At 40.9% G+C, this 14,649-nt stretch overlaps 1 protein-coding gene across 5 annotated transcripts in view; it reads right to left on the bottom strand.

Moving 5' to 3' along the window:
• The window catches only part of TJP2 (tight junction protein 2), a 136,973-nt gene that overhangs the window by 48,972 nt on the left and 73,352 nt on the right, over positions 1-14,649 (bottom strand). For 3 of the 5 annotated variants that reach the window (XM_073669899.1, XM_073669882.1, XM_073669866.1), the window contains 3 exons: positions 3,414-3,467; positions 2,837-2,961; positions 8-110 (listed from right to left, as the gene is read on the bottom strand). In XM_073669899.1, the coding sequence (XP_073526000.1) occupies positions 8-110; positions 2,837-2,961; positions 3,414-3,458 (273 nt within the window). In that variant the 5' untranslated portion in view covers positions 3,459-3,467. Of the gene's footprint in view, positions 1-7; positions 111-2,836; positions 2,962-3,413; positions 3,468-9,638; positions 9,781-14,649 lie in introns of those variants that run through there. The other 2 variants (XM_073669824.1, XM_073669858.1) reach the window with 2 other exon arrangements.

The raw sequence follows: 14,649 nt of genomic DNA, 5'->3' as shown, positions 1-14,649 counted from the left end.
AACTTACAATCACAGCAGTTTTTCCACACTTCCTTAACTGTTGCACTGCAAATGAATGCAAAACGTTATCCATAGCTGTTCCATTAACCATGACCACGCGATCATTTTCTCTGCAAAACAAAAGCAGAAAGATCATTACTTATAGGTATAACATCCGGCAAAAAGACACAGACACACACACACACCGTATTTTTAGGATTATAAGACGCACTTTTTTCCTCCAAAATTTAGAATTTTGGAGGAAAGTGGGGGGGGGGGGGTGCGTCTTATAGTCCGATATACATAAGTACTGTGGCTGTGGGTGGTGGAGGATGTGGGGGAAGCAACAGCGGCGGAGTAGCGGGGCACAGGAGGCAGCAGCCACCTGCTGCAGCCTACACTGTGCCCACTACTAAAGAAAATGAATATTCACTGCTCCCCACGCCCATCGGCCACGTACCCAAGCTCACCCGCAGCATGTCAATTTCTGTAGCGGACACGCTAGTCTCCGCTGCAGATTTTGACCAATTGAAGTGTCATTATATGCGGTGAATTCACATGTACCGACAACAAAAGTGCGGCATTAGAACACCACGTTTTGGACGCAACAAAAATGCGCTGCGTCCAAAGTGCTGCTGAGTGGGGGACGTAGCGGCTAACGAACCAGCAGTGAAATGTTATTTAATGGCCAGGGACCATGTTAGCAAATGGCACCTTCCCAGGCTAAAAATACCAGCTCACAGCAGCCGCATAAATTATATGAATAGAAATGCTAATGAAGATTGGGCGAATGGGATTAGCAGACACCCAGCTCTCTTGTTTGGTGATGACAAGGTGTCAGACCTTTTCATGACCAAAATTAATTAAAAGTAAAGTAAAAAGAGTTAAATAAAACACACAGACACAGAGCAAACACTTTATTTGAAATACAACAGACACCTTCTTTAATCATTCAAATTAACCAATATACTCACCCCAGTTCTGATGGTAATCCAAGGGTTTAAGCATGTTCCTGCATGGTCAGACACAGCCATTACACAGCACCCAGCAGGGACACATTTATAAGATTATCTCAGCACAGGGACATTTTATTTAAATACATCCAATTGTGGAACTTATTATTATTCCAAGATCTTTTGATTAAAATCAACTTTTGTTTGCAGGAAAACCCCTTTAATAGTTTATAGTTGACAGATGCCACTTTTAGGATGCCTATGATGGATGGTTTACAGCGGAATCAGTCACCAATAGGTTTTAGTGTTAAAAAAAGTAGAAATAGGGAGTCAGGGAAATTGAGGAGTCAGAGTGGGAAGTTTGGCTTACCATCTCCACAGCCCTACTTAGAACTGTGAAATTGTCCACTACTTAAAATCAATTTTCGTTCGGGGGAAAATCCCTTTAATAGATCTTGGAATAACAATAACATCCACAATTGGATGTTTTTAAATAAAATGTCCCTGTGATGAGATAATCTTCTAAATGTGCCCCTGCTGTGTACTGTGTAATGGTTGTGTCTGACCGTGCAGGAACATGGTAAGATCATACCACATCTCCTGGGCAGGGGAGGGAGCAAAAGAGTATACAGACATCACATCAGGGGATCAGAGCTGATTCTTTGAAGTAAAGCATTGTTTAAAAACAGGCAGGGAAATGTTTTACCTCACAAAAAGAATCAGCTGTGATCCCATGCGGTCCTGTCTGTATACTCTTTTGCTTCCTCACCTGCCCAGGAGATGTGGTATGATCAGACCATGTTCCTGCATGGTCAGACACAGCCATTACACAGTACACAGCAGGGGCACATTTATAAGATTATCTCAGCACAGGGACATTTTATTTAAACACATCCAATTGTGGAACCTCTTATTATTCCAAGATCTATTGATTAAAACCCCTTCAATTTCAACAAAAAACATCAATGTTCAGTTGTGTGTTGCTTAGTAAGCAAGGTTTGCACACGCAAATTGGCGATTTCTATCAATGTCTAAAATAAAGAAGGCCAAAAGAAGATTGAAGACAAAACTTCTGTTCATATAGGATTATGAAAGCAGTAAAAATAGAAATTTATAAGAGAAGACTCAAAAAAAAAATAAAAAAACTTTCAGTAAGCAACTTTACTTAAAGGGGTATTCCCATCTTCAAGATCCTATCCCAATGTGTAGTGGGTGTAGTAATAATAATAAAAATAATAGCAAATACCTACAATTAGAAATGTAGTATAGTTTTTCTGATTTGCTATGCCTCTTTTCTCATGTGCAGGCTTTGCAGGGTCTTAGGTATCCATGGTTACGACCACTGATATAGTGACAGTAAGTTGCTAGTGGTCGTAACCATGGATACCTAAGGTTCTGAAATGCCTGCATATGAGGAGAGAGACACAGTTTTTCTGTTTCACTATACTACATTTCTAATTAGAAATATTTGCTAATAATATTATTACACCTACTACATATTGAGATAGGATCTTGGAGATGGGAATACCCCTTTAAAGCACACCTGGCAGCTCACTGTGCCTTCACTGACCTGCCTCCTATTTTACCTAGCCTCGCACTACTAGATGCATTATGTAAAATAGGAGGCAGGTCAGTGAAGGCACAGTGAGCTGTCATAAGAGCATACAGATGAATATGTAAGCATAGCACCAGATAGAGCGCTCCCCACAGGCCACCCCCGAAGCAAGAGCATATCATTATCTCCAAACTGAAAGTAAAGATTACCCAAGAACCACAGGACGGATTTCATCAACCAAGGTATCATTTTAATCAGTGTAAAGGCGCCCACCACTATGTAGTTTACTGAGCACAATCCTGCTGAAAGGTGCGCTTTAAGCTGGTTCACTTTCCAATGCAATACTTACTGTAAGAAGCCATCAGCAGGACCACCAAGAAGAACATCAGAAATGACAATAGATGGTTCCCCGTTGTCAAAATGTGGATTATCTTTTCCTCCAGAAACTGCTATGCCAAAACCTTTTTTGCTGTCCTGTAAGAGCACAAATTTACATTACTAGAATTGTTGGCTTCTGAGACTACTTATGTGAACAAGTAAGAAAACAAAAATATAACAGAGGAGTTAAAGGGGCCCGAAACGAACATTCTGCAGTTACTCTATGTGATTAAACTTCCAAATCATGACTGTGCGACGTGCACACTGTTACAATTCCACTGTATTCCTGGTGTGTGGGGGCAGTCATGTGACCGATGTGACTCTGCCAGGCAGCCGGGTGAGTCTACACTTTTCTGTCATTTTCAGAAACTGTCCCATGTGCACTTTATTTATGGTTTACTAGTAGAGTAGCTCCATAGTTGAATCTGCAACTTACGGAACATTTCACTAGCCCAGGAAAAAATACTAGGCCTCTAAATATTAAGACTTGGCAATGGACATTTTGGAATGGTCTACAGAAAAACAGGGAGAGACTTTTAGGTACCTACCTTTTGCAAGGTCACAGTGAATTGCTCCCATATGAGCTCTTCCATGCTGGAAGCCTAAATCAAAGCAAAAAGTAAACAATTATTAGGGCCAATTTTATCTACGTGCACACAAAATAGTAATATTACATGATAATGGGCTATTATGGGCTGGAGGATTTGAGGTTTACTGAAAAGAACAGTTCTTCAGAGGCAAAATGCCATGCATATGAAAGGAGAAGCTAAACAGTCACTCATACTGTAAGCATCACTGATATACAAGGGCTCAAGGGCCCTACCAGCAACCACATTTTCGGCCATCCTATATAAGAGCACATTACAGCTATAGAGTAAAAGTAAATAGGAGTTATTGTTGAACCGTACATTATTTTCAACATTTAGAGAAAAGTGATTTGTAAATGGGTTGTCCATTTTTTTTTTTTTTTTAATAGTAGTATTATTACTACTACTATTATATGGTTGCAGACATAGAAAAGAACACATGCCAATAAGCACCATCCCCATAGCCAGCGCTACCTCTCTGCCGCTGCTTTGGGCTCTGTGGACAGGTTGCAGGACTGATCTCACAACTTCAGCACACTTGATTGGTGCAACCAATCACTGAGCTCAGAGGCTCTGCGGCTGTATATAGCAGGAGCTTTAAGCCCAGTGATTGGCTAGCAATAGCGATGACACAGGCACTGTGCTATTCCAGCACCGTTCATTGTTTCCATCCAGCTGACAATTGAGCTGAAAAAAGCTGAATAGTCTGGGTGCGCAACTTGATTCATGCATGGCTCAGACATACAAATTCCCCTTATTAATGGGTATTTACATGTGCTATGCTGTTTTTTAAACTCCCAATCACTCCTACGTGAGTAATGGCAACAGCTCGGCTGTCTTCTAATCATGTCCACCTTTAGCCGATGCACAAACACTTCCATCCTAGCCATGAATGGCAAAATGGGAATAGACCATTAAAGCAGCACTCCAGAGTGCTGCTACTCACCCGAGTTTCCCGCCCCTAGTATTGTACTCCCCAGCCACCGTCTTCAGCTGTTCCCAGCGCCGCTCCAGTCCTGCACCACCACTTCTGACCAGATGTCAGGGGTAACGATCACTAGTTCTCAGTGCAAGTCTATGACAGCCTCGTTCTGGCTCTCAGACTTCTATTGAATTGTGACTTCGGGATTACCCAGCAAACATGAAGTGATCTGGCAGGTCACAAACTGCTGGAGATCACCAGAAGCTGCATCGCAAAGATGAAGGTGGCAGCTGGTAAGTATAAGACTAGGGGCAGGGAGCTTAGTGACACCTCTTCAGCGCTGCAATAATAGAAAAAAAAAAGAGTGGCGCTTTAAGCTTGTAATTAGTAATTATAGATTAATCTTGGCAAACATTCTAGAGTTTTACGAGTCAGCAGTAACATACTATGAAATGGACAGTGTAGACCATACGTGTCAAACTCTGGCCCGTGGGCCAAGTGTGTCCCGCAGGGTGGTTTTATTTGGCCCACGACAACAGAACCGGCTGTGTGGGGCCCAGTATTCTGTATGGAGGACTGTGTGGGGCCCATTATTCTGTATGGAGGACTGTGTGGGGCCCATTATTCTGTATGGAGGACTGTGTGGGGCCCATTATTCTGTATGGAGGACTGTGTGGGGCCCATTATTCTGTATGGAGGACTGTGTGGGGCCCATTATTCTGTATGGAGGACTGTGTGGGGCCCATTATTCTGTATGGAGGACTGTATGGGGCCCATTATTCTGTATAGAGGACTGTGTGGGGCCCATTATTCTGTATGGAGGACTGTGTGGGGCCCATTATTCTGTATGGAGGACTGTGTGGGGCCCATTATTCTGTATGGAGGACTGTGTGGGGCCCATTATTCTGTATGGAGGACTGTGTGGGGCCCATTATTCTGTATGGAGGACTGTGTGGGGCCCATTATTCTGTATGAAGGACTGTGTGGGGCCCATTATTCTGTATGGAGGACTGTGTGGGGCCCATTATTCTGTATGGAGGACTGTGTGGGGCCCATTATTCTGTATGGAGGACTGTGTGGGGCCCATTATTCTGTATGGAGGACTGTGTGGGGCCCATTATTCTGTATGAAGGACTGTGTGGGGCCCATTATTCTGTATGGCGGACTGTATGGGGCCATTATTCTGTATACTGGTTGGCTTGCGACTTTGTCTAAGTTTTTCATTTTGGCCCTCTGTGTGTTTGAGTTCGACATCCCTGGTGTAGACACTACCATTACCAGAACTAGATCGAAAGGTGATAAAAAGACATACTCCGACCATTGGTAGTAGCTGCATACAGATAAAAATATCAAATAAGCATACACAGGACAGTAAGAGGAGTAGAGGGAGAAGAGACACAGCCGAGCCAAAAAAAGAGGATTTCTTCATATTTTTCTCATTTTAAATTAAAAAAAAAAAAAAAAAAAAAGTGTCAAGAAGAGACAAACAAAAAAAAGATTAAGAGGCTTTTTGTGATTATTTTTTTTATTTTTATTTTTTAAATGATAAAGCAAGAGATGCAATATATACCAAATTAGCTATTACACGCCTTCTAAATCCCCAGCAACTTCAGTGCTGTGATTCAGTTGCTCTTGCTGGTCTGACCTGCGACTGCTGCAGCCAATCAATGGGCTTAGCAGTGTAAATCCGCATTTACACTGTAAGGTCATCGTAAACAAGAGTTCTTACGAATGCTTGTATCCCGATAATCTTGTAGTGTAAACAGGTTGCCGATAACCCAATGTATGAGCAAAATACTCGTTCGTCGGGTGAAATAATACAGTAAAGCAGAGTTGGAAGTCTTTACAGGTGCAACATAATTTGGGGGGAAAAAGAAAGATTATAAAACAAACCTAAACTAGCTTCATCTATGCCAACAAAATACTAATGAATTCTAATGTCTACCGGCATACTCTGGCTACTGCATCAATCACAATAAACTCACAATATACTGTACACCAGTCCATTTAATACTTTAGTATTAAGAACTTCAATTTATACACATTAAACAGGCTCTTGTAAACCTGCCACAATGGCATGTTTCATATACATAATTGAAGGCTTCTTTGAAGTTCATGGTTACGTCTATAGTATATATTTAAAAAAAAAAAGGCATTTACAACGTACGTCCCACTGCCAACAAGAGCATTTTACAAAATCACAACAATCTAATCTATGGTTTTCGAAGTTTCCTGCTAGTACAAAATGGTCTTACATTGAAAACCTCATTGATGATGAAATATATAATTAAAAGCGGAATGCAAGAGCCGGAAAGTCCAAGAACAACATGTAATAGAAGATACAAACAAATAAGACACGTGCAGAAGCCATACAAAAAAAGGCATGTGACTACACAAAATACCGTAGATGAACTGCAATTCTCAGTAATAATAGTACTACACTGTAACTAATATTCTGCTAACCGTACAAGCTGATTCTACACTACAGTCTGCTGAGTACAAAAAATGCCTAGCAAAAAATAACTGATCAGATTATGTTCATAGTGGTAACTTTGATATGAATAAATAATAATAATTATTATTATTATTGGACTGGAATTTTAAAAGATGTATTCAAGCCAGCAGCATTTTTTACTTATTGACTGAACAGTAATAAATCCGAAATTGGTGAAGACTGTCTGCTCAGACCCTCTTACCAATCGCCAGAACAAGAGACCCAAGTTCCCCCAGTTTACCCAGCTGTAAGGCCATGACTATGAAGTTTGAATGGAGTAGTAGTTTAGCATGCCCTCCGCTGCTCTATTCAAAGAGATAAGTAGCAATTTCAAACCTTATTACTGCATGGACACCATTAAAAACAGTTTCTTAATACACGAAAGGTAGATTAAAGAAAAGGAAGGTAAATGAGACCAAGTTTGTCAAGAAAAGAAAATAAGTTGTTATATTTCAAATTATTTGGCTAAGAATGAAATAGTAAAGAGATTAGACCCACATTTTACTGTTTTGATGGCTTTGTTTTTTGTTTGATTTATGTTGTGATGTAGTTTTCTTTCTGTAAATATTATTTTCGTTGCAAAAAAAAAAATCAATAAAAATATGTGCTTTAAAAAAAAACAAACTTTCTATTTCTGAGGAATTGCTTTATAGAAGAAGCTCGGTGTGTAGGGAAGGAAAAATCACATTATAATTCTTGTTGCAAAGCATCAACAAGCAGGCAGAAATCTAGTTGTAAGTGACAGGAATTGTTGTTGTGGCGTTAAAGGGTACCCCTGAGCAGAGGTCAAGACATCTCAGGATTCCGGAGAACTCTTGTTGGGAAACACTAGTCTATGGACAGCTGAGCACAGTGCATGTTTGATGCTGTTCCATTCAAATGCCACCTAGTCATGTTCTGTAAATTGTGGGTCTGAGACCCCCCGCTCTGGCGATCAGTGAGGGTCCTAACAGTGAGATCCTCACCTTTAATATTTATCACCTATCCAGTGTACAGGTAATAAATGCTTCCGGCTTAAACACCCCTTTAGCCTTCTAGTGATGTATGGCGAACATGTAAGGAAGACACCCATCATTACTATGTGAATCTGGTTCAGCAGCTGAGGCCATTACATACAGTGAGGGTGCTGGCTGTGTTAGGCTACATTCCCATGATGAGCTTTTGATGATGCAGAATTTCTGCACCTATTTAAATTAGGTTACTTGCGTTTTTTTATCGCGTTTTTGACACTGCGGTTTTTGTCTCTATTTGGAGTGTCATGCTTTAAATAAAGCAGCTTTGTTTTTGATACTTTCTGGTACCTAGCTTTGACAAAACTTTATTGACATACTTAGGTGCGGGTTACATCTGTTTTTTAATGCGTTTCCGGGTCGGAAATGCACTTAAAACGCATTTGAGTTTTACACCTGCAGATTTTCTGCATCTAATGCAAGTCTATAGGGAAAATCCCATTTAAAATTAAAAACAAAACAAAACAAAAAAAAGTATATTTGGTATTGCCACGTTCGTAAAAGTCTGATCTAATAAAGTATTCAATTATTTACCTCCCAAGGTAAGCATAAGGCCACATTCACATGTTAAGTATTTTGCATAAGTATTTGTAAGCCAAAACCAGGAGTGGGTGATAAATACAGAATTGGCGACTTGTTTCTATTATACTTTTCCTCTGATTGTTCCTCATCTGGTTTTGGCTTATAAATACTGATGTAAAATACTGACCAAATACGGAGCGTGTGAAAGTAGCCTTATAAAAAAAAGAAACTGAAATGCTAAAAATGCCATTTTTCGCTGCAACTCCCACAAAAAAATGCAATAAAAAGAAATCAAAAAGTCACTACAGTTTGGTACACAAGAAAACAAGTTCTCACAGGACCAAGCAGAAAAATAAAAAAAAGGTATGAGTCTTGGAAAAACAGTGACAAACATTTTATTTTTTTTTTATTTTTTTTTTTTTTAAAACCACTAAAATAATTAAAACCTCTACAAGTTTACATCATAACTAGGCTGAACTGGAGAATCAGGTTGCCAGGTCACTTCCGTCATACAACGAATTTTGTAAAAATTAAACCCAAAAAATAATGGTGGAATGGTACAGGTTTTTTTTTTCTCCATTTCGCCTCACTTGGAATTTTACTGTTTTTCAGTACATTATCTGGTAAAATGAATGGACTACAACTCCTTGCGTATTAAAACAAGCTCTCAGGTGGCTATGTTGAGGGAAAAATAAAGAGGAGAATAATGAAAATGCAAACACGAAAAATGGCTTTCTTCAAGGGGTTAAAGAAATGTATTTTAACTTTTATATTTGGTCTCGACTAGTAAAGCCATCAACCTACAGCAGCCTAGGATTACACTCAACCCCTCTTATAAAAATCCTCTGCTGTATTGTTCATTTGAGAATCCCTCCCAATTTAGGGGACAGAACAAATGACAAAAATGTACCCAGAGTGGAAAGAAATGCCAAGCAGGTCACATTTTAACTTTAAATAGAAGATTATAGCACACTAGAATGTTTCACTTGATTTTCTCTCCTGCTGTATTCTTGAATAAAAGCACAAGGCAGGAGAAATAAAGAATAGATTAAGAAGTGTTCTATAAAAACAAACTAGATTAAACAGTAACAGAGTAAACTCACTACACTACTAGAAGAAATCACCCGCAAAGCCTGTGAAACATACAATACAGTGTACCTTATGTGGTAAAAGCAGACAATGCTCACCATTCACAAGTTAGACATACACCCAAATGATTCATGGAGCTCTTCCTTTACCTGAGTTACCTGATCTTGGAATCTGACGGTCAGCTTTCCTGGCCATGTGTATGTGCGGCCCCTGTTTTGCTTGATCACTGAGGAAAGTCTGCGGACAGGCTGGCTGTCTACCTGCATTGCATGGTGTGTCGTGGACAGTAGTAAAGGAGTGCATCATCCCATAAGTCAGAAGATATCATGTTAATAATTACTTTATACGCCCCGCCTCTGGTACGCTGCACTTCAGCTAGTAATCTGACTCTCCTTGCCCGACAGGTCAATAGGGTGGTTCCCCCCCCCCCCCCACCCCGTTTTAAAATCAGAAGCACTAATTCAACAATGATAGTAAAAACTGAAGAGAGTGTGTAAAGATTGGCAATTCTAGAAGTGCCATGCTGATAGCATTCAGTATTTTTGCATAGGAGCCTGTCAAATTCAAAAGGGAACTTCTACAAATTATTAGTTTAAGGGAGTGCACATTAATGTTTAGACTGGTATTACATAGTCATTTGCCAGTAAAAACATTTGTATCTAATGCGCTTTCCTGGAATTAATCATTAAAGGGGCTGTCCAGGCATGCAATATTGATAACCTATCCTTAGTTCAGGTCATTAATATCAAATTGGTGGGGCTCTGACACCCGGCACCCCCGCCAATCAGCTATTTTTAAGCTCCAGCTGTGGCCGGATGTGCAGCCCAACTCTGTTCAGTAGCAGCAGCTACTGAAGAACAGCTCTTACTTTAGAGAATAGGAGAAGAGCTGCAGTTTCCAGCTGTGGCGCCAGGGCTGTGGAGTCAGTAAGCCAAACCTGTGACCCCGACTACTCAATTTCCCTTACACCGACTCCACGTCTCAGACTCCCACATATATTGCTTATATTTAAGTGACAGATTTATTGTAGTACAATGTGAACATCGGACATTTAGGCTGTGTGCCCACGATGCGTTTTTTAAGCGTTTCCGCAGCGGTAAAAACGCTGCAGAAACGCTTAAAAAACGCATGGTAGAAGGTCTGCCATGTCCCCCAATGATAATCCGCATGTGCTGTGCACATGCTGCGGAAATTTCGGCTGCGGATTATCATTGCGGAAAAAAACGCAGCACTACCAATTATTTTGCGGAAGTGCTGCGTTTTCGCCGCCATTGACTTGCATTAGATCGCATGGATTACGCATCACTGTATATGTAGATGCGCATTCCATGCGTTCTAATGTCCTGATGGTACCCAGGTCTAGAGAAGAGGAGACTCTCCTCCAGACCCGGGTACCAATGAAAACTGCAAAAAAAAAAAAAAAGAATAAAATAAAAAATAAATGTATACTTACCTTCTGGCGGCTCCCGGTGTGCTCCTCCTTGCTTGGCAGCAGTTCGCGATGGAATGAAGGACCGGCGCTGACATCAGAGTCATGTGACGGGTCACGCGACGCTAACGCCGGCAGGTCCTTCAGTCTACCGCTGCCGAGACGGAGGAAATCAAGCGCGGGCCATCAGAGGGTAAGTATATATTTAATTTTTTTACATTCTCTCGGGTCACAGTAAATAAATCCATGCTGTTTGCATTGATTTATATAGTGTGACCAAGTTGGCAAGCGCTTTCCAAGTGATGCTAAAATCGCTTGGAAAGCACTTGTCAACCCGCATGCAGAAATGCATGTGAAGAACGCTTCACATCCACATGTCCCTGGCAGGAAAACGCATGTACAATCCGCATGTACAATCCGCATGCGTTTTTTTCTGTCAGGGAGATGCAGAAACGGTCAGGAAAAAATCCTGAGCATTTCTGCATCGTGGGCACATAGCCTTAATCATTTTTATGATACAATAATCAAGATATTTAGATAGAACATAATATATATTTATTGGAATACAACTTTAGAACACAAAAAACTGTAATAAATTGTAAATATGTAATATCGATTATATACATATACACACACACACACACACACACACACACACACACACACACACACACACACACACACACACAGTACAGACCAAAAGTTTGGACACACCTCATTTAAAGAGGTTTCTGTATTTTCATGACTATGAAAATTGTACATTCACACTGAAGGCATCAAAACTATGAATTAACACATGTGGAATTATATACTTAACAAAAAAGTGTGAAACAACTGAAAATATGTCTTATATTCTAGGTTCTTCAAAGTAGCCACCTTTTGCTTTGATGACTGCTTTGCACACTCTTGGCATTCTCTTGATGAGCTTCAAGAGGTAGTCACCGGAAATGGTCTTCCAACAATCTGGAAGGAGTTCCCAGAGATGCTTAGCACTTGTTGGCCCTTTTGCCTTTACTCTGCGGTACAGCTCACCCCAAACCATCTTGATTGGGTTCAGGTCTGGTGACTGTGGAGGCCAGGTCATCTGGCGTAGCACCCCATCACTCTCCTTCTTGGTCAAATAGCCCTTACACAGCCTGGAGGTGTGTTTGGGGTCATTGGCCTGTTGAAAAATAAATGATGGTCCAACTAAAAGCAAACCGGATGGAATGGCATGCCGCTGCAAGATGCTGTGGTAGCCATGCTGGTTCAGTATGCCTTCAATTTTGAATAAATCCCCAACAGTGTCACCAGCAAAACACCCCCACACCATCACACCTCCTCCGCCATGCTTCACGGTGGGAACCAGGCATGTAGAGTCCATCCGTTCACCTTTTCTGCGTCGCACAAAGACACGGTGGTTGGAACCAAAGATCTCAAATTTGGACTCATCAGACCAAAGCACAGATTTCCACTGGTCTAATGTCCATTCCTTGTGTTCTTTAGCCCAAACAAGTCTCTTCTGCTTGTTGCCTGTCCTTAGCAGTGGTTTCCTAGCAGCTATTTTACCATGAAGGCCTGCTGCACAAAGTCTCCTCTTAACAGTTGTTGAAGAGATGTGTCTGCTGCTAGAACTCAGTGTGGCATTGACCTGGTCTCTAATCTGAGTTGCTGTTAACCTGCAATTTCTGAGGCTGGTGACTCGGATAAACTTATCCTCAGAAGCAGAGGTGACTCTTGGTCTTCCTCTCCTGGGGCGGTCCTCATGTGTGCCAGTTTCTTTGTAGCGCTTGATGGTTTTTGCAACTGCACTTGGGGACACATTCAAAGTTTTCCCAATTTTTCGGACTGACTGACCTTCATTTCTTAAAGTAATGATGGCCACTTGTATTTCTTTACTTAGCTGCTTTTTTCTAGCCATAATACAAATTCTAACAGTCTATTCAGTAGTACTATCATTTGTGTATCCACCTGACTTCTGCACAACACAACTGATGGTCCCAACCCAATTTAGAAGGCAAGAAATCCCACTTATTAAACCTGACAGGGCACACCTGTGAAGTGAAAACCATTTACGGTGACTACCTCTTGAAGCTCATCAAGAGAATGCCAAGAGTGTGCAAAGCAGTCATTAAAGCAAAAGGTGGCTACTTTGAAGAACCTAGAATATAAGACATATTTTCAGTTGTTTCACCCTTTTTTTGTTAAGTATATAATTCCACATGTGTTAATTCATAGTTTTGAAGCCTTCAGTGTGAATATACAATTTTCATAGTCATGAAAATACAGAAAAATCTTTAAATGAGAATGTGTGTCCAAACTTTTGGTCTGTACTAATAAATAATAATAATAAAAAAACATATATAATTTTAAGTGGAAAAAAAACAGTTTTCCACAAAAACATACTAAATAACATTTGTGTAGTCTATGAATTTGTTCTAAGAAATAGAATTGCCTCCATCAGATCCTCCTTCATAGATGACCTCAAATCTAACCGAATAATTTTAAGGCTAGAGAACAACCTCTCTACACTAACTTGGGTTGGAGGCAAAGCCGTAACCACATGGGCAACATCTCTAACAATTTCCGGGTATAAAGGAATTGCCTAATGCACAGTCAGTTTTGATGAACGGTTGAATTTTTCTATTTCTTTGAGAGCAAGTGAAACATTTTGCTGAAATATGGTCAATCTGCTTGCTATAGGAGACGGAGTGAAATCTTTTTATCTTTTTCCTTGCGGCAACGCTTTGCCTGCTCCATGTTATCCAAATACTTGTCAAAGTCAAACTCCTCATCTGATGAGGATGAAGATATGGTAGTAGTAGCACTGTCAGGACCCAAGTCCTCTTGCGCCTGGCAGTCCTCCTGTAGGCCACTCATCCTGCTACCTCAGCAGAGCTTCATTCTTTTGGGTACAGATAAGATATGGATAGACAGAGATGGATGGATGGATGGATAAAGTCATAGAGGGATAGATAGATGGAGGGATGGATGGAGGAATAGATAGATTAATAGAGGGATGGATAGGTAAATAGAGGGACGGATATAGATGGAGAGATACAGGGATGGATGGATGGATAAATATATGGATAGATGATAGATAGCCATATGGATGGATAGCTGGAGGGATAGATGAAAGGAGGGAGGGATAGATAGATGGATAGAAAGAGGGATGGATAGATAGATGAATACATGGAGGGATAGATAGAGTGTGATAGACAGATGACAGCTATAGACAGCAAATAGTACATTGCACATATCGCACATATAGTTCACACATTGTACAGAGAGCACATAATAATCACCTACAATATTAGCATTAGTTACCTTCCTGTGACAGAGATGAGAAGTAGTACTTTCACTTTCTCCAGCTCGGGGCCCAGGAATCGGATCGTGTGCATGGCAGGCACCCCTCCCCGTCCTCTCTCTGGTGAAGACGGTAGAAGACAGGACAGAGGAGGGGAGATTGCCCCCTGCAGTCTGGAGCCGATGCAGGATGGGAGCACTGCAGCATACAAGTGAGTTTTGATAGGTGCGTGCCCCTGGCTACGGCCATGATTCACACACAGCGTTTTTGCGGGTCCGATTTTTGCAGTAAAATGCAGTGACTCTGGGCATCCCAGCAAAGTCAATGGGTTTCAAGATATGACATTCAGACACATCATTTTGTGAGGATCCGTTTTTGGGCTCAAAAACGGATCCTCACAAAAAATGAGCATGTCAGTTTGTGCGGCGTTTTTTCTAATCTGCTT

The sequence above is a fragment of the Phyllobates terribilis genome, unplaced genomic scaffold, assembly GCF_046119375.1.
Source record: "Phyllobates terribilis strain yellow unplaced genomic scaffold, ASM4611937v1 Scaffold_1__5_contigs__length_1240528914, whole genome shotgun sequence".
Lineage (NCBI taxonomy): Eukaryota > Metazoa > Chordata > Amphibia > Anura > Dendrobatidae > Phyllobates > Phyllobates terribilis.
The sequence above is the reverse complement of the archived record's forward strand: the minus strand, read 5'-3'. Positions and strand labels throughout refer to the sequence as shown.